Genomic DNA, 26,273 nt, shown 5'->3' with positions numbered 1-26,273 from the left:
CTGGGAAACAACACACATACACTGGCCAATTTAGCTTGTTCAATTCCCCGCATGTGTTTGGACTGTGGATGAAACCGGAACACCCGGAGGAAACCCACGCAAACACGGGGAAACTCGTGCAGCATGCAAACTCCACATAGAAATGCCAACTGACCTAGCCGGGGCTTGAACCAGCGACCTTCTTGGTTTGAGGCGATCGTGCTCACTGCGCCACCGTGACGCCCTGTACTATGTACAATAAATGAAATGATTAAAAAACACCATAGCAGCCTATACATTCATCTTCGGATCGTAGTGCAGTGCATAACTAAATTTTAAAGCACTTTTCCTCTCGGATATGAGCGTGATGGAGAGCAGAGAGGAGCTCTGAAAGGGTGGAGACACGCTCGTCTCTTCAAACAGCAGAACTGGTGGAGACAGACGCGCGCTACATGCACTAAACAACATCTCAAGAGACCGAGTGTTCGGCAAACTTAATGAAAAGCACGACGAACATTAACTGGTCGACCACCGACACCAGAGGGAAACTTTAACTTCAACTTTGAACGCTGTGAATATGAAATAGAGCGCCGCGTAAAAGCTTGCGTAATTGCGCGCGCGACAACTTTTTAAATAGTTATTTATTCTTTTTTTAAGCGAACTCTTATTTATAATTAAACATGAACGCTTCGGATATATTTTGCGATTCTGATTTTGCAAACTCCACCAACATTTCGTGCGTGAACCGGACCGTCCCGTCCTACAGCATCATAGACATCGCGTCTTTCATGCACATTTTCCCCACAATCTACGGCGTCCTGTGCTCGGTCGGGGTTCTGGCTAACAGCCTGGTGATTTACGCCGTGGCGTCCTGCAAGAAGAAGATGGTGTCTGATATTTACGTGTTAAACTTGGCCATCGCAGACCTGTTGTTCTTGCTGGTGATGCCCTTCAACATCCATCAGCTGGTCCGAGACAGGCAGTGGGTGTTTGGGCACTTCATGTGTAAAGCTGTGGTGGTGGTGGACGTCAGTAACCAGTTTACCACAGTGGGCATCGTGACTGTGCTCTGCATTGACAGGTGAGATCTGCAAACTTTCAGAAATATATGCACACACACAAAACAAATGACATTTGTTGTTTGCTCGATCTACATGTTTAAAATAAGATGAAACAACACAATTCATAAGTTGTTTTTGAAGGGACAACTTACTTGTTTAATTTTAAATCCACTTAAATTGGTAAAACATATATGTCAATTTAATCAAGTGTGTGGAACCCAGCATTTTTTTTTTACAGTGAAATGTTTGCTTAGTTCAAAATTACTTAGTTAAAATAGACTCAGCACAATTATTATTGTTTTTGTTGTGACAACTTCGTTGTTTCATGTTCAATCCCCTTAAATTTGTATAAACTAATACATTAATTTAATTTAAGTCAAGTGTAAACCCAGCATTTTTATACAGTGTACACTTAAAAACGACATTTGTTGTTTGCTCGAACTACATATTTAAAATGAGATGAAACAACACAATTCCTGAGTCAACTTAATTATTTTATGCTAAATCTACTTAAATTTGTAAAAAACTGTGCATTAACCTAATAAAATGTGTGGAACCCGCAGCATTTCTAACAGTGTACACTCGAGAGCGTGTGCTGTTCAAATTACTTATTTAAAATAAGCTGAATTCTTATTGTTTTGTTTGCAAACTTATTTGTTTTTACGTTCAATCCACTTAAATTTGTAAACACTAATACATTAATTTAATTACAAAAATTGTGTAAACCCAGCATTTTTGTAGTGAACACTTTTAGAAAACTACATTTGCTGTTTGTTTAATCTACCTATTATAAAATGAGCGCAAACAACAGTTGAGTTTTTTTTTTTTTTTTGAATAATGTTATTTTAATTTCTTCATGTTGTTCCAAGAAAACTCAAGTGTGTTTAACCCAGCACATTTATTTATAGTGTACACTCAAAATATGACGTTTGCTGTAAATTACTTATTTAAAACGAGCTAAAACAGCACAATTCTTGAGGGGTTTTGTGGGACAACTTAGTTGTTTCATGTTCAACCCACTTACATTTGTAATAAAACAAATACGTTAATTTAATTCCTTCATTTTGTTCCAATGTAAATCAATTGTGTAAACCCAGCATTTTTTAAAGTGTACACTCTAAAAATGAGGTTTGCTGTTTGTTCTGACTGCTTATTTGAAATGAGTTGAAACAACACAATTCTTAAAGTTTTTTTTTTTTTGGGGGGGGGGGGGGACAACTTAGTTGTTTCATGTTCAATCCACTTAAATTTGTAAAAGCTTATACGTTAATTTAATTCCTTCATGTTGTTCCAATAACAATCAATTGTGTAAACCCAGCATTTTTTATAGTGTACACTCTAAAAAATGATGTTTGCTGTTTGTTCAAATTACTTATTTTAAATAAGCTGGAACAACACATTTCTTACTGTTTTGTTGCAACAACTTAGTTGTTCTGTGTTCAACCAACTTAAATTTGTAAAAACGAATATGGTAATTGAATTTTTTCCATGTTGTTCCAATAACAATCAATTGTGTACACCCAGCACTTTTTACAGTGCACTCATTAAAGGATGTTTGCGGTTAGTTCATATTACACATTTAAAATAAGTTAAAACAACACAAATCTTGATGTTTTTTTTTTTGGGGACAACTTAATTGTTTCATGTTCAACCCACTTAAATTTGTAAAAGCTAATACATTATGTTAATTCCTTCATGTTGTTCCAATGTAAATCAATTGTGTAAACCCAGCATTTCACTCAAAAAAATGATGTTTGCTGTTTGTTCAAATTACTTATTTTAAATTAGCTGAAACAACAAATTTCTTACTGTTTTTGTTGCCAAAACTTAGTTGTTTCATGTTCAATCCACTTAAATTTGTAAAAACGAAATTGTTAATATTTTTTTTTCATGCTGCTCCAATAAGAATCAATTGTGTAAACCCAGCACTTCTTACAGTGCACTCATAAAATGTTTCTTGTTAGTTCAAATTACACATTTAAAATGAGATGAAACAACATAATTCTTGAGTTTTTTGGGGACAACTTAATTGTTTCATGTTCAACCCACTTAAATTTGTAAAAAACTAATACGTTGATTTAATTTCTTCATGTTGTTCCAATGTAAATTAATTGTGTAAATCCAGCATTTTTTTAAGTGTTCACTCTAAAAATGACGTTTGCTGTTTGTTCTGACTGCTTATTTGAAATGAGATGATTAATTTTTGGGGGGACAACTTAGTTGTTTCATGTTCAATCCACTTAAATTTGTAAAAGCTTATACGTTAATTTAGGTTCCTCATGTTTTCCCGACAAAAATCAAGTGTATGAAACCCAGCATACTGTATTTATTTAAAGTGTACACTCAAAACATGATGTTTGCTGTTTGTTTAAATTACTTATTTTAAATGAGCTGAAACAACACATTTCTTACTGTTTTTGTTGCCACAACTTAATTGTTTCATGTTCAACCCACTTAAATTTGTCAAAGCTAATACGTTAATTTAATTTCTTCATGTTGTTCCAATGTAAACCAATTGTGTTAAAACAGCATTTTTTAAAGTGTACACTCTAAAAATGAGGTTTGCTGTTTGTTCTGACTGCTTATTTTAAATGAGCTGAAACAACACAATTCTTGAAGTTTTTTTGGGGGGACAACTTAGTTGTTTCATGTTTAATCCACTTAAATTTGTAAAAGCTAATACGTTAATTTAATTCCTTCATGTTGTTCCAATAACAATCAATTGTGTAAACCCAGCATTATTTAAAGTGTACACTCAAAAAATAATGTTTGCTGTTTGTTCTGACTGCTTATTTGTTTGTTTTATGTTTGTGGGACAACTTAGTTGTTTCATGTTCAATCCACTTAAATTTGTAAAAGCTATGTTCTCCTTATCAAGTGTGTGGAACCCAGCATTTTTGCAGTGTACACTTTAAAGTGTTTGCTTTTACTTATTTAAAATTTTTATAACACTTTACAATAAGGTTTCATTAGTTAATGCATTTACTAACATGAACTAATCATGAACAACCCATGTACAGCATTTATTAATCATAATTGAACATTTACTAATGCATTATTAACATCCAAGTCCATGCTTGTTAGTTAATGCACCATGAGTTAACATGAACTAACAATGAACTACTGTATTTTCATTAACTAACGTTAACTAACATAAGCAAATACAGTAGTAAATGTATTGTTCATTATTTGCTCATGTTAGTAAATGCATTAATTAACATTAACTAATGAACCTTATTGTAAAGTGTGACCATATATATATATATATATATATATATATATATATATATATATATATATATATATATATATATATATATATATATATATATATATATATATATATATGCATACTGTTTAACATGCAGTTGTTTTTTTCTCCAAAAATGCTAGGGCCCCATATTGGAATTGCTTAGGGCCCCCAAATCACTAAGTCCACACCTGTCAGTGGTTACAGGTTTTAAGCATTCTTTAAAATATCTTCTTTTGTGTTCAACAGAAGAAACAAAATCATAAAGCTTTAAAACAAGTAACTATTGAGTTGAAGATATTTGGAAGAAAACTCTGTAGTAGGAAAAACAAATAATGGAACTCAATGGTTACAGGTTTTCAGCATTCTTCAAAATATCTTCTTTTGTGTTCAAAGGAAAAAAGAAACCCATAAACACTTGTAACCACTTAAGGGGGATTACACTGCCTAAATGTTCATTTAAGGGTGAACTATCCCTGTCAATCAGTGGTTCTCAAACTGTGGTACTTGTACCACGAGTGGTACTCAGGCTCCCTTCTAGTAGCACGCGGAGGAATCGCAGAATAACTCAAGTAAAAATAAAATGAACACACTTTTAACCCTTTGACGCTTACGATAACAACAACGTGTTCAGGAAATTGATTTTAATAGGCTAAACCTTCTATTTTGTCTTCATTGTTCTAATTTTTGTTATGTATTCTATCATTTGAGGTTATTTTCCTCCCTATACTTGAAACGGTTGTTGGGGCGTATGTCGTATTTGTATATCCCAATGTTGACAGGTATAGTTTAATCACTTGCTTCTTTGACACACATAGCCTACTCTAACGAGCAGTAAGCAGATTTTATTTCTAATTTAAATATGTAAATCCAATTCATATATTTAAAATACAAGTTAACGTTTAGATTTCAAAGATATACAAATAAGACATATATACAAGCAACGTATATTTCAAATTTTTTCAAACAGAGTTATAAATGAATATTATGACATACAGTATAACCTACAGTATATTTATGAGGTCCAAGAAACGTTTGCAGGTTTTGATGAATAGGCTATTTTATTAAAATACTTTACATTTATGTACAGCGGTTTTCTTTTAACTTTTTTTTAAAACAGTGCCAGTTTTAATTAACATTTAAAAACACATTTTAATTTGAACATTGTCATTTTATTTACCCTTTTTTTTTACCTGTAAGTGTGCTATTGTTCAAGCTATTTATTATGTTTAAAGTGGCATAATAATTATAAGAATTAATTAAACAAGAATTAATCTGAAGTTTTGTAATAAACTGTAGCCGCTTAATAGGGCCTATATGTATTTCAATGGCACTCATTATGGTGGTAATAGGAGAGACATTTATTTCTGAGGTGGTACTTGGTGAAAACCGTTTGAGAACCACTGCTTTAAATAATACAAAGAACATCAGAGTTGAGGTCAAAAGTACAGCATTCTTCATTCAAAACTTAATTACAGAGCAGATTCCCACCGAATTACAGCCCAAACACTGATCTGGACATTCCTCTATGCAAAAAAGGCAGAAATCAATGCATCTGTCAAGAGCGTGATCCACACGACACGTCCTTGAGAAATGAAGCACGCTGATATTGATCATCTTTCTGCTTTATATCTGCAAGGAAGGACTGCTGTGTGACTTTGAAACTCCCTCTTGCGTATATTTATGGCTCACAAAAGCACTTTAACACACAATACCTCATCACGTACGCACAATGTGGAGTGCAGAGGAGAGTTTTTGCTTAGCTGTGTGTGTGTGTGTGTGTGTCAAAGGCATATGAGCCTCCCAGAAGGCCTCAGTGTGATTAGATGATAAAGCTCTATTATAACACTTCTTCATACAGCATCAATGCTGTTTTCCCAAAAGGGATCCTGCTGTTTTTATTTTCACTGCGTCACATGCTTGTTACTGAGATGAAGCATCTTAGCTGCACATTTTCATGATCTTTTGCCAAGTCATGTACTGAATGACCCAACAATCTATTTAAAGATACCCTTAGAGTCACTGTGAGCAATACATTGTACTGTACAGACCCATGAATTTCTCTTTTGAAGTACTTGATGTACAGTGTTGGGTTTAATCAGTAGGTGGGACAGTAAAATACTTATCCATTGGAAAAATAGTTACATCTTATTTTTAGGTATAATTACCATTACTAAATAATAAAATACATGTTTAAATAGTGTAAAAAAGTCAACAGTTGTGTTTAAATCCAGTCCGAGAAGCTGAGTAATTGTTGTTTCTTATACAAACATATTTCGCAGACATTAAACAACATTCTAACAATAAACTGATCAAGTAAGTTAGTGAGATTTGTTCCTGACCGTATATAGTATACTTTTTTTATATTCATATATTATGCAGTAATTCAATTAAAGATATTACGATGAATTTTTTAATCAAATAAAGAAGATAAATTTTTGTGCATATGCATTAACATGTTAATGACAATAAACGGTAGGCAGGGGCAGGGCCGGATTAGGAACATCTTGGGCCCTGAGGCTATAGCAAATCCAAGGGCCTCTTTAAAAAAAAAAAAAAAAAAAAAAAAAAAAAATTTAATTAAATTAAAAAAAAAAAAAAAAAAAAAATATATATATATATATATATATATATATATATATATATATATATATATATATATATATATATATATATATACATATATATATATATATATACATACATTCATTCATTTTCTTGTCGGCTTAGTCCCTTTATTAATCTGGGGTTGCCACAGCAGAATTAACCACCAATTTATCCAGCATATGTTTTATGCAGCGGATGTCCTTCCAGCTGCAACCCATCTCTGGGATACATCCACACACACTCATTCACACACACTCATACACTACGGACAATTTAGCCTACCCAATTCACCTGTACCGCATGTCTTTGGACTGTGGGGGAAACCGGAGCAACCAGAGTAAACCCATTCGAACGCGGGGAGAACATGCAAACTCCACACAGAAACGCCAACTGAGCCGAGGCTCGACCCAGCGACCCTCTTGCTGTGAGGCAACAGCACTACCTACTGTGCCACTGCATCGCCCATAATAATAATAATAATAATAATAATAATAATAATAATAATAATAATAATAATAATAGTAATAATACCTTACATTTATATAACGCTTTTCTGGACCCTCAAAGCGATTTACACCTGATTAAAACAGGGCTTCAGCATCAAAGGTTAACAGATGGTGTGTCTAACGCGATTGTTATAGCAGCCTCAGCCAATGAAATTAGTCCGCACATCTGAGCTGGGATATTTGCATAAAGTGATCTGATTTTCATTGGTGCTTGAAAAGTTGAGAAAGTTCCAACTTGTGCAGTGAGCAACGCCACTAAAGCGGCGCTGACAGATCCACAAGTCAGTTTGGTAACGCTCAACATCACCCAGTCAAAGTGATTGGGAAGCTTTGACGCTGAAGTGTCATGTAAATGGGTAGTTAAACATTTTTGGAGGAATCTCCTCATCCACCACCAGTGTGCAGCATCCAGCTGGATGATGCAGCAGCAGCCTTATTGCACCAGACCGCTCACCGGCTAATTGGTGGAGAGAAGACCGAGTGATGAAGCCGATTATAATATGGGGATGGTTAGGAGGCCATGATGGAAAGAGGCCAGTGGGCAAATTTGGCCAGGGTGGCAGGGTTAAACCCCTACTCTTTTTCGAAGGACATCCTGGGATTTGAATGACCTTGGTTTAATGTCTCATCTGAAAGACGGCACTTACTAAGCAGTATAGTCTTCATTAATATATTAGGGCGTTAGGACTCAGACTAGGTTGAGCTCCCCAGCTGGTCTCACCAACACCACTTCCAGCAGCAAACTAGCTTTCCCATGTGGTCCCTTCAGTGGGCGACCATGCGACTCGCAGAGAGCCAGCTGCCGGCTGCCGGAAATATGGTGTTGTTGCATTGAACATTTCATGTTTTATTACATTGTGTTTAGGATTTCTTTTTTAAAAGCAAATCTATAGGTTAACTAAACAATGTTATGTTTTTTTTTTATTATTATTTATTAAAATGCTGAATTATTAACATTTTTAAATAAAGCCAAAAGCCAAAATAATAAAATATGAATAATTAAGAGTTTAATTGACATTTTTAATGTGTTGACACGTATAGACATTTAATAGTTTTAAGTCAAGTAATTTAATTCCCTATTAAGTAAATTCCTAATTTAAATAATTAATAAAAACTGAATAATTAGCACTGTATTCATCTGGCTTTTCAGACAGTGATTAGAAAAGTAATTTAAATTTAATGCTAATTATGTAATGATTAGTAATTAAAGTAATTAGTAACAATGATGCTGATGGACTCAACATGAATCAGTCGATTGAAGTCATCTTTAATTTATTTTGTTGTTATTCTGTAATGCAGAAGAGCGCTCTTTTTCTGGGATTGTTTTAAAACTGCAGATTCATTTGCATATAGGGAAGTGACTAAGAATAATAAATGACAGTAAACAGTCAAACTACATGCTGTCGCCGGATTGAGTCTCGACTGGTTTAGTTGGTGTTTCTGTGTGGAGTTTGCATGTTCTCCCGGTGTTGGCGTGGGTTTCCTCTGGGTGCTCCGGAGTTCAATCACATGTGCTATAGGTGAATTGAATAAACCAAATTGGCCGTAGTGTATGAATGTGTGTGTGTGGGAATGAGTGTGTATAGGGTGTTTCCCAGTATTGGATTTCGAATGGAAGAGCATCCGCTTCGTAAATCATATGGCAAGGCAAGGCAAGGCAAGTTTATTTATATAGCACATTTCATACACAGTGGCAATTCAAAGTGCTTTACTTAAACAGGAATTAATAAGACAAGTTTAGGAACATAAAATGCAGACAATAAAAATTATTAAAAACAGATAAAAACAAATTAAAATGAGTTAAAACAGGTTATGAAAGAATGAAAAAGAAAAAAACATAATAGTGCAATCTGGCGGACGCAGCACAGTGCTCATACAGTAAAAGCACAGCTAAACAGATGCGTTTTCAGTCTGGATTTGAACATGCCTAATGTTGGTGCACATCTGATCATTTCTGAAAGCTGATTCCAGTAGCGAGGAGCATAGTGGCTGAAGGAAGATTCACCCTGCTTTGACTGAACTCTTGGAATTTCTAGTTTATAAGATCCTAAAGATCTGAGTGATCTGTTAGGTTTGTATTCAGTGAGCATATCTGTAATGTATTGAGGTCCTTGGCCATTTAGTGATTTATAGACCAGTAATAATACTTTAAAATCTATTCTGAATGTAACTGGCAGCCAGTGTAAAGACCTAAGTACAGGTGTGATGTGCTCTGATTTCCTGCTTCTGGTCACAATTTTGGCCGCAGCGTTCTGGATGAGCTGCAAGTGTCTGACTGTCTTTTTGGGAAGGCCAGTGAGGAGGCCGTTACAGTAATCGCCGGTAAAATACAGTAATATGCCGGAATGGTTGGTGGTTCATTCCGCTGTGGCAACCCCTGATACATAAGTAGCTAAGCAAAAGGAAAATAAATGAAGTTTGCAACATCAAGCAGCACAATGAGCTAAATACCAATAGAAATGAATAGGATAATAAGTTTTCAATGTCTGCGTCTGCTCGTATATAGAAAAATAAGGGCAAACGCACTTTTTTTTTTAGATTGTAGATTGTGTCAAAGCAGCATAGAGGAAGAAAAAGTAGTAGAAGTGGTGGTAGTGGAGTACACATCTCTTGATTCTACACAAAGGCTTTTATCAGATTTAAATCTCAAAGAATACAAAGAGAGCAAATGCAATTGTTGGAAATCTGTCTCTTGCTCTGCAGCATGTGATCTGTTTGCTTTCCAAGAGTCAAGACAAGTCAGCCTATTTCAGTTTTGAACAGAATGTGCAAAGTAATACCCCCAGTGAGCAAGATTAAGACAAATGTGGGCAGGAAAAAATGCAAGAATTAGGACGAATACTCTTTAAACATGGCGTCAGTAAGATTTAATAAACAAAATTCCTAATTTTAATTAAGCGAGAGTGCATTAAATTGATCAACAGTGCAATTGACTGATTTAGCACAATTATTTTGAACTTTCCCAACAACCTATAGTAAATATCATAGTGTTTTTATACCATACTCATTTCATTTTCTATTCGGCTTAGTCCCTTTATTAATCCGGGGTCACCACAGCGGAATAAACTGCCAACTTATCCAGCATATGTTTTACGCAGCGGATGCCCTTTCAGCTGCAACCCATCTCTGGGAAACACACTCATTCACACTCATACACTATGGACAATTTAGCCTACCCAGTTCACCTGTACCGAATGTCTTTGGACTGTGGGGGAAACCGGAGCATCCGGTGGAAATCCATGCGAACGCAGGCAGAACATGCAAACTCCACACAGAAACGCCAGGTGACCCAGCGACCTTCTTGCTGTGAGGCGACAGCACTATCTGCGCCATGCGTCGCCTTATAGCCATACTATTAAGTGGTATTAGTAGTTACTAATAACTTTAACTAATTAACTAGCAACTAATAACTAACTTAGTTACTAACTAAGTTATTATATTTAAGCATAGTTAACATGCAGTTATATAGGTGATGGCCACGTTTAATGAAGTGTATTTGTGTATTATGTGTATATGTGTATTACCCAGAGTATCAGCCATATGCTCTAAAAATAAAGCTGGACTTAAAGATGCTAGGAGTAATAATAATAATAATAATAATAATAATAATAATAATAATAATAATAAAATATTAATAATAAAAAATAAATAATAATAATAATAATAATAATAATAATAACAATAATAATAAATAATAATAATAACAATAATAACAATAATAATAATAATAATAATAATAATAATAATATATATTATTAATAATAATAATAATAATATAATAAATATAATAATAATAATAATAATAATAATAATAATAATAATAATAAATAAATAAATAAATAAATAAATATTAATAATAGGCGATGCAATGGCGCAGCAGGTAGTGCTGTTGCCTCACAGCAAGAAGGTCGCTGGTTCGAGCCTAGACTGGGTCAGTTGGCGTTTCTTTGTGGAGTTTGCATGTTCTCCCTGTCTTCGCATGGGTTTCCTCCAGGTGCTCCAGTTTTCACCAGTGCAAAGACATGCGGTACAGGTGAATTGGGTAGGCTAAATTGTCTGTAGTGTATGAGTGTGAATGAGTATGCGTGGATGTTTCCTAGAGATGGGTTAATAATAATAATAATAATAATAATAATAATAATACTTTTTTTTATAATGCGCTTTTCTCAAACCCAAAGCACTACAAGGCATACAAGGCAAACAGCAACAAAGCAGAACAATAAAAACAGTAAAAAAAGACCACAGTAAAACAATAAAATATGAACTATTCAGTACAATTGGATAATTAAATTAACAAAAATAATCAATCTAAGTTAAAAGCAATGATAAAAGGGTGAGTCTTGAAAAGTTTCTTAAAACAGTTTAGAGAAGCCATATTCCTGATGCTGATGGGTAGGCCATTCCATAGCTTAGGCGCACTATACGAAAAACATGACCACCCATTATCTTTAGTTTACAGCTTGGCTGATACAGCAAAAGTCTAGATAAAGAATGAAGACTGCGGGTGGGAGTTACCAGGTCACAGATATTGTCAGGTGCTAGCCCATGCATGCTTTTTATGTTAAAATTAGTCTCAAAATCAATACGAACAGAAGTTATTCTTATAAATAGTGATAAGGCAGGCATACACACACACACACACACACACACACACTCACAAAAGCAACACAATGTCCCCTAATATTAGCCTCGAGTTAGGAAAAAACAATATAGGTTGATGCCCAGTCAAAGGCTCATGAAGATAAGTTGGAGCCAAAACATTTAAAATGAGCTGTAAAATGCACAGGTGGCCAGTGTTGTGAACATAAAAGAATGATATGCTGCCTCCTTTTCACCCCAGCAGCATGCAATTGGAATAAAGCTCTCTGGCTTACACTAAAATAAAGCTAGCTGCAGAAGTCCAGCCTAAATGAAATAAAAGTGTGTATGTATTTTTCTGAATCTTTAAAATAGAGAAAAGGCATTGAAAGCAAATGGAGCCAAAACATTTAAAATCAGCTCTAAAATGCAGAGGCAGCCAGTGTAGTGGACATAAAAGAGTGATAGCTGAATTTATGTACAGTTGAAGTCAGAATTATTAGCCCCCCTGAATTATTAGCGCTCCTGTTTATTTTTTTTTTCCCAATTTCTGTTTAATGGAGGGAAGATTGTTTCAGCACATTTCTAAGCATAATAGTTTTAAAAAACAATTTCTAATAACTGATTTATTTTATCTTTGTCATGATGACAGTAAATAATATTAGACTGGATATTTTTAAGACACAAGTGTCTTAACGTGACATTACATATACAGCTTAAAGTGACATTTAAAGGCTTAACTAGGTTAATAAGGTGAACTAGGCAGGTTAGGGTAATTAGCCAAGTTATTCTATAACGATGGTTTGTTCTGTAGACTCTCGGAAAAAAAAAAAACTAGCTTAAAGGGGCTAATAATTTTGTCCCAAAAATACTTTTTAAAAAATTCAAAACTGCTTTTATTCTAGCCAAAATAAAACAAATAAGACTTTTTCTAGAAGAAAAAATATTATCAGACATACTGTGAAAATTCCCTTGCTCTGTCAAACATCATTTGGGAAATATTTAAAAAAGAAACAAGAATCAAAAGGGGCTAATAATTCTGACTTCAACTGTATCGGTCAAACTATAGGCCATGATGAAAAATAAAACACATGATTTTTACAATTGATTTCAAACACAGAGACATTCAATTTTGAGGAGTTCAAGAAGTCAGACTGACTGAAAAACGTTTTAGTTTCTTTTCACTGAAATTAAGCATTGTATTAAATTTAATAACAGCAAAGCCTTTACATCTGTCAAGCATGCCGTGAGAGACTCAAGACGCACAGAATTGTGTTTGACAGGCAAATAATTCTGGGTGTCATCTGCATAATATTGAAGCAACAAATAATGTTTTGTAAAATGCGAGCCAAGAGGAAGCATACAGAGAGAAAAGAGCAAAGGAGCCAAAACAGAGCCCTGGGGAACCCCACAGGGCAAAACGCATTGGCAAAACGCATTGAGTAATGTTAACTGAAAAGCTCCTATTTGTATAATATAAGTTAAACTGATCTAAAACTACAACCGTTACTCAAACACTATGTTCTAAATCAGGGATCACCAAACTTGTTCTTGGAGGTGTTGTTCCGGTGTCCTGCAGATTTTAGTTCCAACCCTAATCAAACACACCTGAACAAGCTAATCAAGGTATATTATACTGGAAACACCCAGGAAGGTGTGTTGAGGCAAGTTGGAGCTAAACCCTGCAGGGCACCAGACCTCCAGGAACAAGATTGGTGACCCCTGTTCTAAATTATCAACATAATCGACTGTATTGAAAGCAGCCATATATAGGGTTTTATTTTTTACGATCTAGGCGCAAAGTCTAAAGCATATGGCGCAGAAGAATTAAGGGTGTGTCTGAATCCAGTTTAGCTATTTTAAGAACAGAAAACTACACTCTGTGCCCCGGCACATGATATAACAGGGTTGTGCTTAATGAGTTATGGGTGTGTTTAATAAGTTATAACATGCATTAATCCAATCAGAGTCGCATCTCCCATTCCCTTTAAGAGTCAGTTGTGACCAGCTTGATACTACTTTAGCTGAGATTTGAAATGAAAATAACCGGACACCAATTGGCAACACAGTGGTGCAGTAGGTAGTGCTGTCGCCTCGCAGCAAGAAGGTCGCTGGTTCGAGCCAGTTGGCGTTTCTGTGTGGAGTTTGCATGTTCTACCTGCGTTCGCATGCGTTTCCACTGGGTGCTCCGGATTCCCTCACACAGTCCAAAGACATGCGATACAGGTGAATTGGGTAGGCTAAATTGTCCGTAGTGTATGAGTGTGAATGAGTGTGTATGGATGTTTCCCAGAGTTGGCTTGCAGCTGGAAGGGCATCCGCTGTGTAAAACATATGCTGGATAAGTTGGCAGTTCATTCCATTGTGGCGACCTCAGATTAATAAAGGGACTAAGCCGAAAAGAAAATGAATGAATAAATAAATAACATCCCACCATATAATGATCATCATCCAATCAGAATCAAGTATGCCAGACCTCCATGTAATAATGAACTGTAATGCTCAAAAACAGCCGGGAACTATTTTAACTGTGTGTTTATATTAAAATATCAGCACTCCATATAATTATCATCATTCAATCAAAATCAAGCAGCCACAAAGTATAACCAAAGTCCCTTTAAGGCATACCTGTCAACATTGGTATGTGAAAATAAGGGATCTGCCCAACATAAAAAGGGATTTAATCAGAAGGAAAGAGAATCCCGCCATTTTTTATATTTATTTATAAGTGTTTTCTTTCCTAAACAAAGCGAAAGCACAGAAGACTCAAGTTTTAGAGCAAGGGGCGACCCCTGGTGGTTCGGCGGTATGGGTTACGTATAGGGAGGCTCAGCTGTTCAGAGAAAGGCTGGAAATACGGGAAAATATTTTTTACATTTACATTTACATTTAGTCATTTAGCAGACGCTTTTATCCAAAGCGACTTGCAAATGAGGACAAGGAAGCAATTTTCACAACTAAGAGCAACAATGAATAAGTGCTATAGGCAAGTTTCAGGTCTGTAAAGTCTAAGAAGGGAAGTATTAGTAGTAATAGTATTTTTTTTTTTTTTGGTACAGTTAGTGTGATATTCAGAGAGGCAATTGCAGATTAGGAAGTGAAGTGGAGACTAAATAGTTGGGTTTTTAGTCGTTTCTTGAAAGTAGCGAGTGACTCTGCTGTTCTGATGCAGTTAGGGAGTTCATTCCACCAACTGGGCAGATTGAGCGTGAGCGTTCGCGAAAGTGATTTCTTCCCTCTTTGGGATGGAACCACGAGGCGACGTTCATTCACAGAACGCAAGTTTCTGGAGGGCACATAGATCTGCAGAAGTAAGTGTAGATAAGAAGGTGCTAGGCCAGAAGTCACTTTGTAGGCAAACATCAGAGCTTTGAGTTTGATGCGAGCAGCAACTGGCAGCCACTGCAAACGGACTAGCAGCGGAGTGACATGTGCTCGTTTAGGTTCATTAAAGACCACTCGTGCTGCTGCGTTCTGGAGCAGTTGAAGAGGTTTGATAGAGTTAGCTGGAAGCCCGGCTAGTAGAGAGTTGCAGTAATCCAGTTTGGAGAGAACAAGAGCTTGAACAAGGAGTTGAGCTGCATGTTCAGATAAGAAGGGTCGGATCTTTCTGATGTTATAGAGTGCGAATCTGCACGATCGAGCAGTTCTAGAAATGTGGTCAGAGAAGTTTAGTTGGTCATCAATCGTTACTCCAAGGCTTTTCACCATTTTGGATGCAGTAATGGTTGCCCCATCCATCTGGATTGAAAAGTTATGGTGTAGAGTCGAGTTGGCAGAAACTACAAGCATTTCTGTTTTTGCAAGCTTTTAGGTGATGATAGCGGGATAGAACAGTAAAATACGGGAGAATCCCGGGAAAAACGGGAGGGTTGACAGGTATGCTTTAAGGCAGGTCATTCCACTCAATGGCCATCTTTGAAATGCCTCTCTGGCATTCTGTTTGAATCGGGAAACATCAAATCCTCCAAAACTGCTTGTCAAGCTTACGGTTGCTTTTCGAATAAAGGAATCACCAATAAATTTAAACAACAGCTGTCTCTTTAATTTCATTTCTAAATGTTTGAATCTCACGTCTGTTCCAGCTGGAGAATCCTCAGTCTGTAGTGATCACTGATTGGCTCCTGTACTAGAAGGCGGGGCTTTATTCCCCATACACTTATCCCCATTCCCACCTATAAAAGTGACTCGTCTTGTGAATCCAATAATCTTTGCTATAACACACTATATAATTATTTTTAATGTTTTTTCTTCCAGATACATTGCAATCGTCCATCCTACATCCGAAAAGAGAACCATCCAGTGGACCATCATCATTAATATCATGGTATGGGTGGGCAGTTTCCTCCTGAGCATCCCGGTCATGATTTACGCCAAGGTGACCTCCAAGAAGAGCATGGACATCTGTATGATCGACCTGGGCGGGCCTCAGGATATGTATTGGTACACGCTCTACCAGTCCATGCTGGGATTCATGATCCCGCTCATCATAATCTGCACGTTTTACACTCTGACTCTGTACCATGTGTTCCGCTCCATCCGTCGGGTCAAACGCAAGCAGTCGGTTTGGGCCAAACGTGCCACCAAAACGGTTCTGATGGTGATCGCGTTGTTTTTAGTCTGCTGGTCTCCATATCACGTCATCCAAATGATCAATCTGAGTATCCAGCATCCCACCAGCGCATTTGTGTACGCATACAACATCAGCATCTGCCTGAGCTACTCTCACAGCTGCATCAACCCGCTTATGCTACTGCTTTTCGCCCAGAACTACAGAGATCGGCTCTGCCATCGCAAAGAGTTACGCTCGCAGATCAGCTCGTCTAAAACCACGGTAAAAACCGACGGCGGCTCCAGCGTCAGTCCAGACACCAGTCATCGCTGCACGGTCATCTAAACCAGGAGAAACTCTGATACTGCATGATTCTCAAAGGGGAAAACTGTGAAATAAATGACTCCCACGCTAAAGGAGTGGATCAGCGCTCTGGAAAAGTGACTGGTGTTTGTTGTATACTGTTAATTTATTTGGTGTTGTTGTTTTTTTTTTTAAAAGTTCATCTAAAATTGAAAGTTCTGTCATCGTTTATGCATCTTTATAGAAATAAATGCCCTTTATCGCCTATATAGAAATGTGATATATGCCAATAAATGCACATTTCATATAGGAGGTCATATTTGGATAGTCACATAGTGAAGTTTATTTATAAACTAATTTCGAGAGGATCACGTGCTTTTGATTGCTCGCAGCCGGCCCTGCTGTATTCAATTCATGATTTACAAATCAGACGAATTCTAAGCCATTATAAATACCCTAAGTTCCATATCACAGCCATCTTTGTTTTGAGGAATCCCCCCTTCCACCCCTACTCCTCCTCCTTTCCTAGATGGGTGGCACAGTGGCCCAGTGGTTAGCATTGTTGCCTCACAGCAAGAACGTCACTGGTTCTAGTCCAAGCCAGCCAACGTTTCTGTGCGTAGTTAACACATTCTCCCCGAGCTCACGTGGGTTTCCTCCCACCATCCAAAAACATGCAACTTAAGTTAATTGACTAATCCAAATCGGCACCATAGACATGCTCCTAGTAAGTAGTTATCTCTCATAGATATATACATTAGATGTCGCCTGGCCTTTTGTTGTCTATTGGATGGAATGCGTCAATAGCGCCGCCATCTTGCTACAGGGTAGCACTCCTTTGAAATGAATGCGGGACCAAGGTACAGTGGAGGACTGTGGCCGTCCAAAGCCAGAGATATACACATATACACATATATCTATGATGGGGAGTTTTCCTGGACGTTAGTATGTAATTTTATTTTCTAATTACGAAAATTATAATTTTACATCACTTTTCTACATTGATGGATCAGTGACCGCACAGGCATTCCTGACAAAAAGCTTGTGTTTGTGCGTACAGAAATGTACTATTTACCCTCCCTGTTAAATTTGATCTAATCATGTCCTGAAACACAGCTCCTCTCCTGCTTTCACTTCTCATACTGACGGAGGGAGCGACTCGTTTGTGAATGAATCCCCTGAATGACTGTTTCACTAGCTGACAATAATACAGTTTCTGGCAGCGGAGCATCTCGTTGTCATATTTCTTTTGCATTGTTTGCTGATTTTATTCAACAAAACTAGCATAAGCCGAGTGTTTAATGCGAGTTGGAGCTGCTTTGCCGTATGGTGAATGCAGTAAGTGACTGTTATCATCAATAACGTTACCTGATTAGCACAAAAGTTCAGAACATACAAAAACAGAAAAAACTTAATATTACCTATGAAATGTTCTGCCTTTGTGCTTTTTTTTTTGTTTGTTTGCTCGTTACTACACCCATAGACAGCGCTAAAGTCCCGCATCTTCACGTAATAACACTGTCTTGACTAGTGCGGTTGAATAACATTTGTCCTGGGAGCACTGTACCAATATGGCGGTGCTATTGACGCATACTCAGGGTCCCAATGCGATATCTAGTGTATATATCTATGATTATCTCTTAAGAGCAATCATTATCTGTTCATTAGCTACTACAGCAAGGAAGTTCTCGAGATCTACCTGAGCTCAAACTCCCCTCTCGCCTTGCAAACGGGAGGGAGCCCCGGGCTGGAGGATCTTATGAGCGGCTTTCTCCCGGGACAGCATGCCAAACACGCTTTATAATCAATCATCAGCTAAGTGTGAACTCTTGAATATTCTATTTGTCTTATATGCAATATATACTTTAAAATTAGTGCAAAAACAAATCTGCTTTCATATATTTGTTCTCATGCATTGGAATTACAAATATGTAAATATATGTTTAAATATATTACACACACATAAAATAAAATATTATATATAAAGTATTTAAACATATGTACTGTACACACTTGTTACTCCAATGGTTCCAAAAATATATATGAAAGCCATTTTGCCAATATTTGATTTGATTTGATTTAGTTTTGAACAGAAATATCATTCATAAAATATCATTAACAAAAATTACATTTCAACATGGTCGAAAATGGAGTGGGATGAAGCACAAGCTTATTATTTTCCCACCCCATTACCACATACATCATTCGTCTATTATTTAAACGTATTTCTTCTTTTACTCATCTCTTCTTTTACATGAGACATATTTTATCCTTTTGGCAACTTGGACAAATTATATGTTTGATTTAATTTGTACCTTTACATTTTGTAACATAGAATGAAAAATGAAAAATTAATTCATAGTACTGCAAATAGCCATTAATCAAAATGTCATCATACCTTTCTCATTTGATCCTTTTTCAATCACATTTATCATTATATTCCTTTAATAGTATATATCTATACTTTTTTAAATTGATTATTATCCTAATATTGTTTGAGAGTATGATATAGACCAGGCGTGACCAAACTCGGTCCTGGAGGGCTGGTGTCCTGCATATTTTAGTTCCAACCCCAATCAAACACACCTGGGCTAGCTGATCAAGCTCTTACAAGGCTTTCTAGAAACATCCATGCAGGTGTGTTGAGGCAAGTTGGAGCTAAAATCTGCAGGACACCGCCCCTCCAGGACCGAGTTTGGACACCCTTGATCTAGACTGTTCCATAATTTCACACCACAGACAGACACAAACTTTTTTAAGCTGTCCTTGTTTTCAACCTCCTGAAATTTCGTTCTTCTCTCAGATTATATCCCCTTTGTGGTTCTTCAAAAACTCTTATTTTAAAATTGTTTTAAAATTATATTTTAAAATTTAAACATAAATTTTCAAATAAATGTTGCATATATACATTTTATACACGTGAAATCCAAACTACTGTATATAAACTTGTATGTCATACTGTATATGTAATTTGCATACATTGGCATATATCAGATTTTTGATATGGGTAACAACAATGGTTTCATGAGGAATCTTTAAATTCAATCCACAAATGGTTCTTTATATTATTAAAATGTTCTTTACACTGATCAAAAAAATGTGTTTTTAGTTACTTTTCACTAAAGGTTTCTTTTTGCAAGCAAAAATCTCTTCTATGGCACCTTTATTTTTTTTAAAGAATTTATTGTTCTGTATATAAAAACAAAAGCAGGAAAGATGAAAATTGTGTTTTTTATGAAGTAATTATTAAATATTGATGATTTCAAGCTTTAAAAAGTCAAAACATAGTAATAATTGTATTATATTGATGATGAAAACAAAGGTTCTTTACTAGCATCAGTGACTCCATAGAATATTTAACATCCATGTAAACTTCTCAATCCAACAAAACTTGCTATCTGCTGGAAAATGCTATTAAAACTGAGAGAGAGCAATGTTTTTTAAAGAGCCTTTTGACTAAAAGGTTGTGGAACCAAAAATATTTAGTTTTTTAAGAGTTTATTGTTCTGTATAACTGTATGAAAAATAAAAACAGAAAAATGTGTTTTTATATTAATCAATCGTTGGAGACTGAGACTTAACCCAAAACAGTATATAAATCATGAAAGCCAAAATAAGAGCACAGCTTCTGTATATTTCACCGCTCTTAAAAAGGGTTCTTTACTGTCATCAGTGGCTTCAAGAATACTGATTTTGATACTGTACCTGTAGCTAATTTTACCATGCATTCACATGGAGCTTCAGCGTAAACACTTGACGGAGGGCGTGTCTGAGGATGGGGCTGACGCGATCATTACAGCAGTGTCAGCCAATTAAATTAGTTTGCAGTTGGCTATTGTCTGAGCTGGGGTATTTGCATAAAGCAATCTGATTGGCTGATGCTTCCATTGGCACTTGAAAAGTTAAGAAAACCCCAACTTCTGCAGCAAGGAACACCACTGAAGTGGCGCAGATGAATCCACAACTCAGTTCGGCAACGTTTAATGTCACCCTTTCAAATTGAATAAGAAGCGTTGACGCTCCGTGTGAATGGGCTGTTAAGAGTTTATTACCTAATATATGAAAAACAAGTTGAAAAGTGTGTTTTATATGAGGTAATAATTGTAAATCAGGATTAATTGACTTTTTAATTGTTTCTTCATGTACTTTCATACATTTGCATTTATTTGTTGTTTGCAGTGAATTTTGATTAAACTTCAGAAACAAAAATGATAAAACATTGTGCATTTGGATTATATATTTTCCTTTTTTCTTTTTTTTTTACAAAAATGAACAAATCATAAAAAGGAATTAAAAATATTTAAAGTAATTCAATATAAGAATAATCCTTTTAGACTCATTTTTACAGGAAAAGATTTTAAAGGGCACCTATTTTGCCTTTTTTATAAGATGTAAGATAAGCCTTTGGCGTCTCCATATTGTGTCTGTAAAGTTTCAGCTCAAAATATTCATCAGATTATTCATTATTGCCTACAGAATCTGCCCATTTTGGTGTCTGAGTACAGTGTAGCTGTTGTATTTATATGTAAATGAGCTGCTTCTCCACACCCACTGTTCCCACATGTGTCTGTTTCTCCTGTTAGATAAACACATTCTCCTACAGTAGATAAACAGCAGTCAGTGATAAGTGATATGGTGATAAGTGATAAGGATTTTAGAATTCTAAGTGTTGTAAATTGTCCTGCACATTTTGCAACACTTAGAATTCCAAAATCCATGGCGCTGCGCATCTGTTGTGCGTTAAAATGTGCAGGTCCTTTAAGGGGTGGGGTTGCAGTTTTGCATTGTGTGTGTGTGGAGCGGAGAGGGAGAGACAGAAAAGAGGAGCAGTCCTTCGCAATGAGACTGTTTTTCGTGATGTTCCCTCTTTGGTGATTTAGTTGTACCACACGGAGAGTAATAAATAATTGGACCAAGTTACATGTGTCCTTGTTAATTCACCGGCTGCAAGGAAAATAAAAGGGAGTTAACCCTGAAACTAATACTCTTCGGCCCTTGAGTAATATATGAATCTCCCCTGCTATCTCTAACACAACAAAGAGACAGATCGTTTCTATCAGTGTACCCATACCGGTGCCAAAAGTCGGCAGCTGTCCGCGGCGCCCAGCCACAACTCAGGACACTGTTCATATTTCTGCAGCGCCACAAAGCCCAATCTGAATAGTTTCATTTTAATTAACATGTGAATGTGTGCGTCTGGTGTGCGATACTTCCAACTGTCATGTGCGCTGAGCGGCACATCCGGTGTTTGACGCCCTTTATCGACAGACACAGATGAAGCTGAAACACAGCTCATTAGTCAAAAATACCAAGTAAGTTTATTTAATGTATTTGTGGTGAAGTTTATTCACGCACACACACACATTAGTGTTTACTTATACCATGCTGCAATGGCGGTTAAGACTTACAATGACTTTACTCTCTTTAGGCTCTATTTTAAGAGCCAGTTGCATCGCGCCATAGCTCATTTGCTATTTACATAAGTGTACAAGTGTAAGTGGACTTACCACGCGAGAATGAGATATAAATTATTAACTTTCACTTTCGCTCTCGTGGATAGGGAAACCTTTACACAGACATCAATTAGCCTATAAATAATTTTGTTTGTTAAGCGCAAAGATTTGTTTTAAAACTATTTCTAAATTCAGTTCTAATTTCCAGCAAACTAATAAATGAAAACCTATATGGTCTAAAACCTGACAGGTGGACAAATCTAAGCTTGTTTTAATAAAACAAATATAAATATGGATATAATAAATAATACTGCTAATAATAATAACATTATACAAAAGCAAATCGTTATGAATAAACTGAAAAAGCCTCCCGAGATGAAGAAAGCATAAAGGCGACCGTTTTTCATATTTATGTAGGCTAGAAAATAATATGTTTTACTTTTAATCCTTTATATTTATATCCTATATATATTCTTATTATATCCTATATATATTCTTAATATTTTAATTCATTTTCATATGTAAAGATATTTGCGTATTGCTCTACATCTTGTGTGTATTTAGTAGTGTAAGCGAGGCACAACTCTGCGCTGGACTTTAGACCGGCTTTGTTTTGGTGTATTGAAAAATTATTTACTTAAAATGTATTATAGTTTCTCAAAATAGCAATGCACCAGCAATGCGCCTCAGAACGCCTCCTGTTTTAGACCAGAGCACCTATGGGCGCACATATGAGTGCAAATGCATCTGCTATTTAAACAGCGTGGCACAAAACGTCAAAACAACTCTTGCGCCAAGCTGAAACTAGCAAACAACAATTGCGTTGTGCCTTGCGCCGGTATGATAGGGCCCTTAAGGTGTAGATCAGGGCTATTCAATTATAAATTTAGTTGGGCCAGATTGTCAAACCAAGAAGGTTAGCTGGGCCAGTCATTTTAGCGGCTTTGTAACGATTTTAAAACGAACACTAAAAAATGTATTGAAAAACATAAGGTTTATTTGTTGTTTCTCTTTTAACTTTGGTCAGTTTGCAGAGCAAATAGTGCATACAAAAAGAGCTGAATTAACAGAACCTGAGGTAGCCCCTATTTTTTCCACTTAAAAAAGAAAAGAAAAAACGGACCTAGGCTACATATCTGATCACAAAGAGCATAAAACAAAATAGTGCACAGAAGTAGGCTATTAGAAACAACATTATTTCCTTTTGAAACAAAATAAACAACTTACACACATGTGACTTTATGCTTGTGGGTTGTCAATTCAATTCATTGGCATTGGTGGAGTGTATGGTCAGTCAGGGAGCAACGAGAGTTGCTTTTTATGGAGTTCATGTGTGAAAAACTTGACTCACATGTATATGTTGATCCAAACAAACTGAGCATGACGATCGCTACTTTCTTAATGTTAGGGAACTGATGTGCGTTGACATCAGTCAAAAACATTGCAGGCCCATTCATGGAAAGCTCTAATTTAATAAATATGATTAAATAATCAATGTAAAGCATAAAATGTATTAAATATTAACATATTAATAACATAAAATTAAAAGCTGCACTGGACATGTTTAGCACAGCCTTGTTTGCTTAACCAGTTAAACTCTTTAATGCTTTCAGATTTAAAGGGCGAGCATTGCACCAGACCCTTAAGTGGTTTCGTTTGAAAGTGTAGAATCTATATTTTATGCACATATGCATCACTTTGGCTTTTATTCTACTGTACAGAAGTTATTTACACTCAAATTCACAGTATTTTGGATACCCGAGCTGGGTATTGAACATTGGTTCATTTTCATATGACACATGTATAAGTTATAGCTCAAATGAAAGCTCCTGCTGGTTCTAGCACCCTTTTAACTGAATTATATTCACATATCAAACAGTTGCCGAATTAATCGCCGTGTTTTCATGACGCAGAAGTGAAAACAATACATTTATGATCACTAAGCAGCCGCAGATAGCACAGACAGCTGTCATCTCTTACCTTATGCTGTGAGCTTCAGGGACATTTTTCCTCTGTTTTTGAGGTGATGTGCATAAGTAATCCTTTTATATGTCTGATGTGGTCCAAACACAGTGAATTAAGTTTAATCAAACAAAAGAATAGTGAAATATGAAAACAATGATCGCTCCCTGTGTCTTGTACAGCACCTCTCATCAGTTGGAATACAATAACTTTTGCATAGATTATGGTGGAGACATTTTTCTGTTTTTCCTATGATTACAGACATGTGCAGGAACCACCAACATTAATTACAGCACGCTAGACCACACACAACCTAAAAGGTACACTTTCAAATTTGAGTTTATAAAAAAAAATACAAAAAGCGCCTCTTTTTTTAGGTGTTTATTATAACACAGACAACATATATAGACATTTTAAACACTTTCAATAGTGTTTTATAAAAATTCAAAGGGTTTTCTTTAAAATGAGACCAAATTTTTGCATTTACACCTCTGCATGTGGATTTGGGAAGCTTTTAAATGTGGGTAGGCAAAATCCAAGTAGAAATCCCAAAATAACAGCAGAGTTTAACTGGTTAATAAATGTTATAGAAAGCAAAGATGTAACTTTCTCAAGGATCAACATATTGTTCCAACACCAATTTATATATGTTTTGATTGTATTTCTTGAAAAGTAATGCTTCAATGAATGATCTGCCAGATAGAACCTTATGATTCTAAGTGGAAAGTAACTTTTCAGAATGAGAAGGTTCTATCTGCATTTACCGTGTTTTTTTCTGACTCCAATTTGCAAATGTAAGAGAAGTTTGATAATTCATAATTAGATAGCCCCTAGGTTCTCTATCATGTTAATGTATGAACACGCATAATGTAAAACTTTGAAGCTCAATATCTCAAAATCAATTAGAACACAGAGAGAACCTTATAATTCTAAGGTGACGATTTGTAAAATAACATAAAATCAGTATATTTGTATTTATTGAATTGAAGAAGTCTATAAGTAAATAAATAAGCAATATATAACACACACGCCTAATACAAGATACACTTGGCATTGGGTTTTAAAAGTATTTCACATTTAATTGTTAATTATTGCATGTTTCGACCTCAGTTTTGCTGTCATGCATGTCTGTCTCATCTTGCCTCAGATTAAATATCCATAACTGTATGCTCCTGAACATCTTATTAGATGAATTCACAAAGATACCCAGTGTGAAATTCCTCGTGTGCTTCTGTTTTGCCATATTTTGTATATTTTTTTCTTTAACAAGCCCCTGCGGCTCATCTGAGAACAGTCATGTTCACTGTTAACGTGTGACACTTAAACTATGTGTGACTGGTCACATTTCACCCTCAATCAACATATTATGATGCCTGGAAAATAAACCAAACACTGCGCTTTATTTCTAATAATCTGTATTCGGACAACAGCCGCTTTAGCAGGGATGACAGATTTTTAAGTCATTTCAAAGGTAGCAACGAATTCTGGCCCAGATTTGGCATACAGCATGTGGGCCAAACAGGGCCCGGGTTTGGCAGATGTAGCACCGTCTTTGAGGCGGCACACAAGATTTGGGCCAGATGTAAAATGTAGTATTTGGCCTAGATGTTAAAAATTGATATGTGAGCAATGTAAGTTTGGCCTGTCTTGACCCACTTGTAAAATATGTTCGAACAATTTTTGAGTAAAGAAAAAAATTCTACCAATCAGGTCATTGGTCAAAAAAAAATTCTACCAATCAGGTCAATACTTTATGGCTTTATCAGCTTTATTACAATTGTGACACACCAGCCTATCTGGCCCAGTTCATGCCCAGTCATGAGTTGAATTGGCTGAGACTTGGCCCAGATTTGGGCCATGTTTGGCCCTTGTCTGGAAGTCAGACTTGGTCCAGTCATGTACCGTAACTCACTGTGGCAAGCGGGCCAAGCAAAACCTGATTGTGTAGGCCAGATCCGGGCCAGCAAAAAATTGGCATGTGAGTTTGGCCTATTTTGACCCACTTTTAAAATACACAGAGAA

At 36.0% G+C, this 26,273-nt stretch overlaps 2 protein-coding genes across 3 annotated transcripts in view; one reads left to right on the top strand and one right to left on the bottom strand.

Moving 5' to 3' along the window:
• Positions 1-26,273, bottom strand: part of nsd1a (nuclear receptor binding SET domain protein 1a) — a 1,446,438-nt gene that overhangs the window by 743,029 nt on the left and 677,136 nt on the right. The window lies entirely within an intron of this gene.
• mchr2b (melanin concentrating hormone receptor 2b) lies at positions 404-21,053 on the top strand. Of its 2 annotated transcripts, XM_087280553.1 has the most exons (3): positions 404-1,060; positions 16,239-19,355; positions 19,524-21,053. In XM_087280553.1, the coding sequence occupies exons 1-2, from the start codon at positions 660-662 to the stop codon at positions 16,876-16,878; spliced, it is 1,041 nt and encodes a 346-aa protein (XP_087136679.1). In that variant the 5' UTR covers positions 404-659; the 3' UTR covers positions 16,879-19,355; positions 19,524-21,053.

This window comes from Danio rerio, chromosome 14 (genome assembly GCF_052040795.2).
Source record: "Danio rerio strain M-AB ecotype USA chromosome 14, GRCz13ab, whole genome shotgun sequence".
In the NCBI taxonomy this organism is placed as follows: Eukaryota; Metazoa; Chordata; class Actinopteri; order Cypriniformes; family Danionidae; genus Danio; species Danio rerio.
The sequence above is the reverse complement of the archived record's forward strand: the minus strand, read 5'-3'. Positions and strand labels throughout refer to the sequence as shown.

Coding starts and splice junctions, on each gene's coding strand:
- mchr2b (XM_087280553.1), top strand. CDS start 660: ATGAACGCTTCGGATATATTTTGCGATTCTGATTTTGCAAACTCCACC. Junction 1,061..16,238: donor ACTGTGCTCTGCATTGACAG/GTGAGATCTGCA, acceptor TTTTTCTTCCAG/ATACATTGCAATCGTCCATC.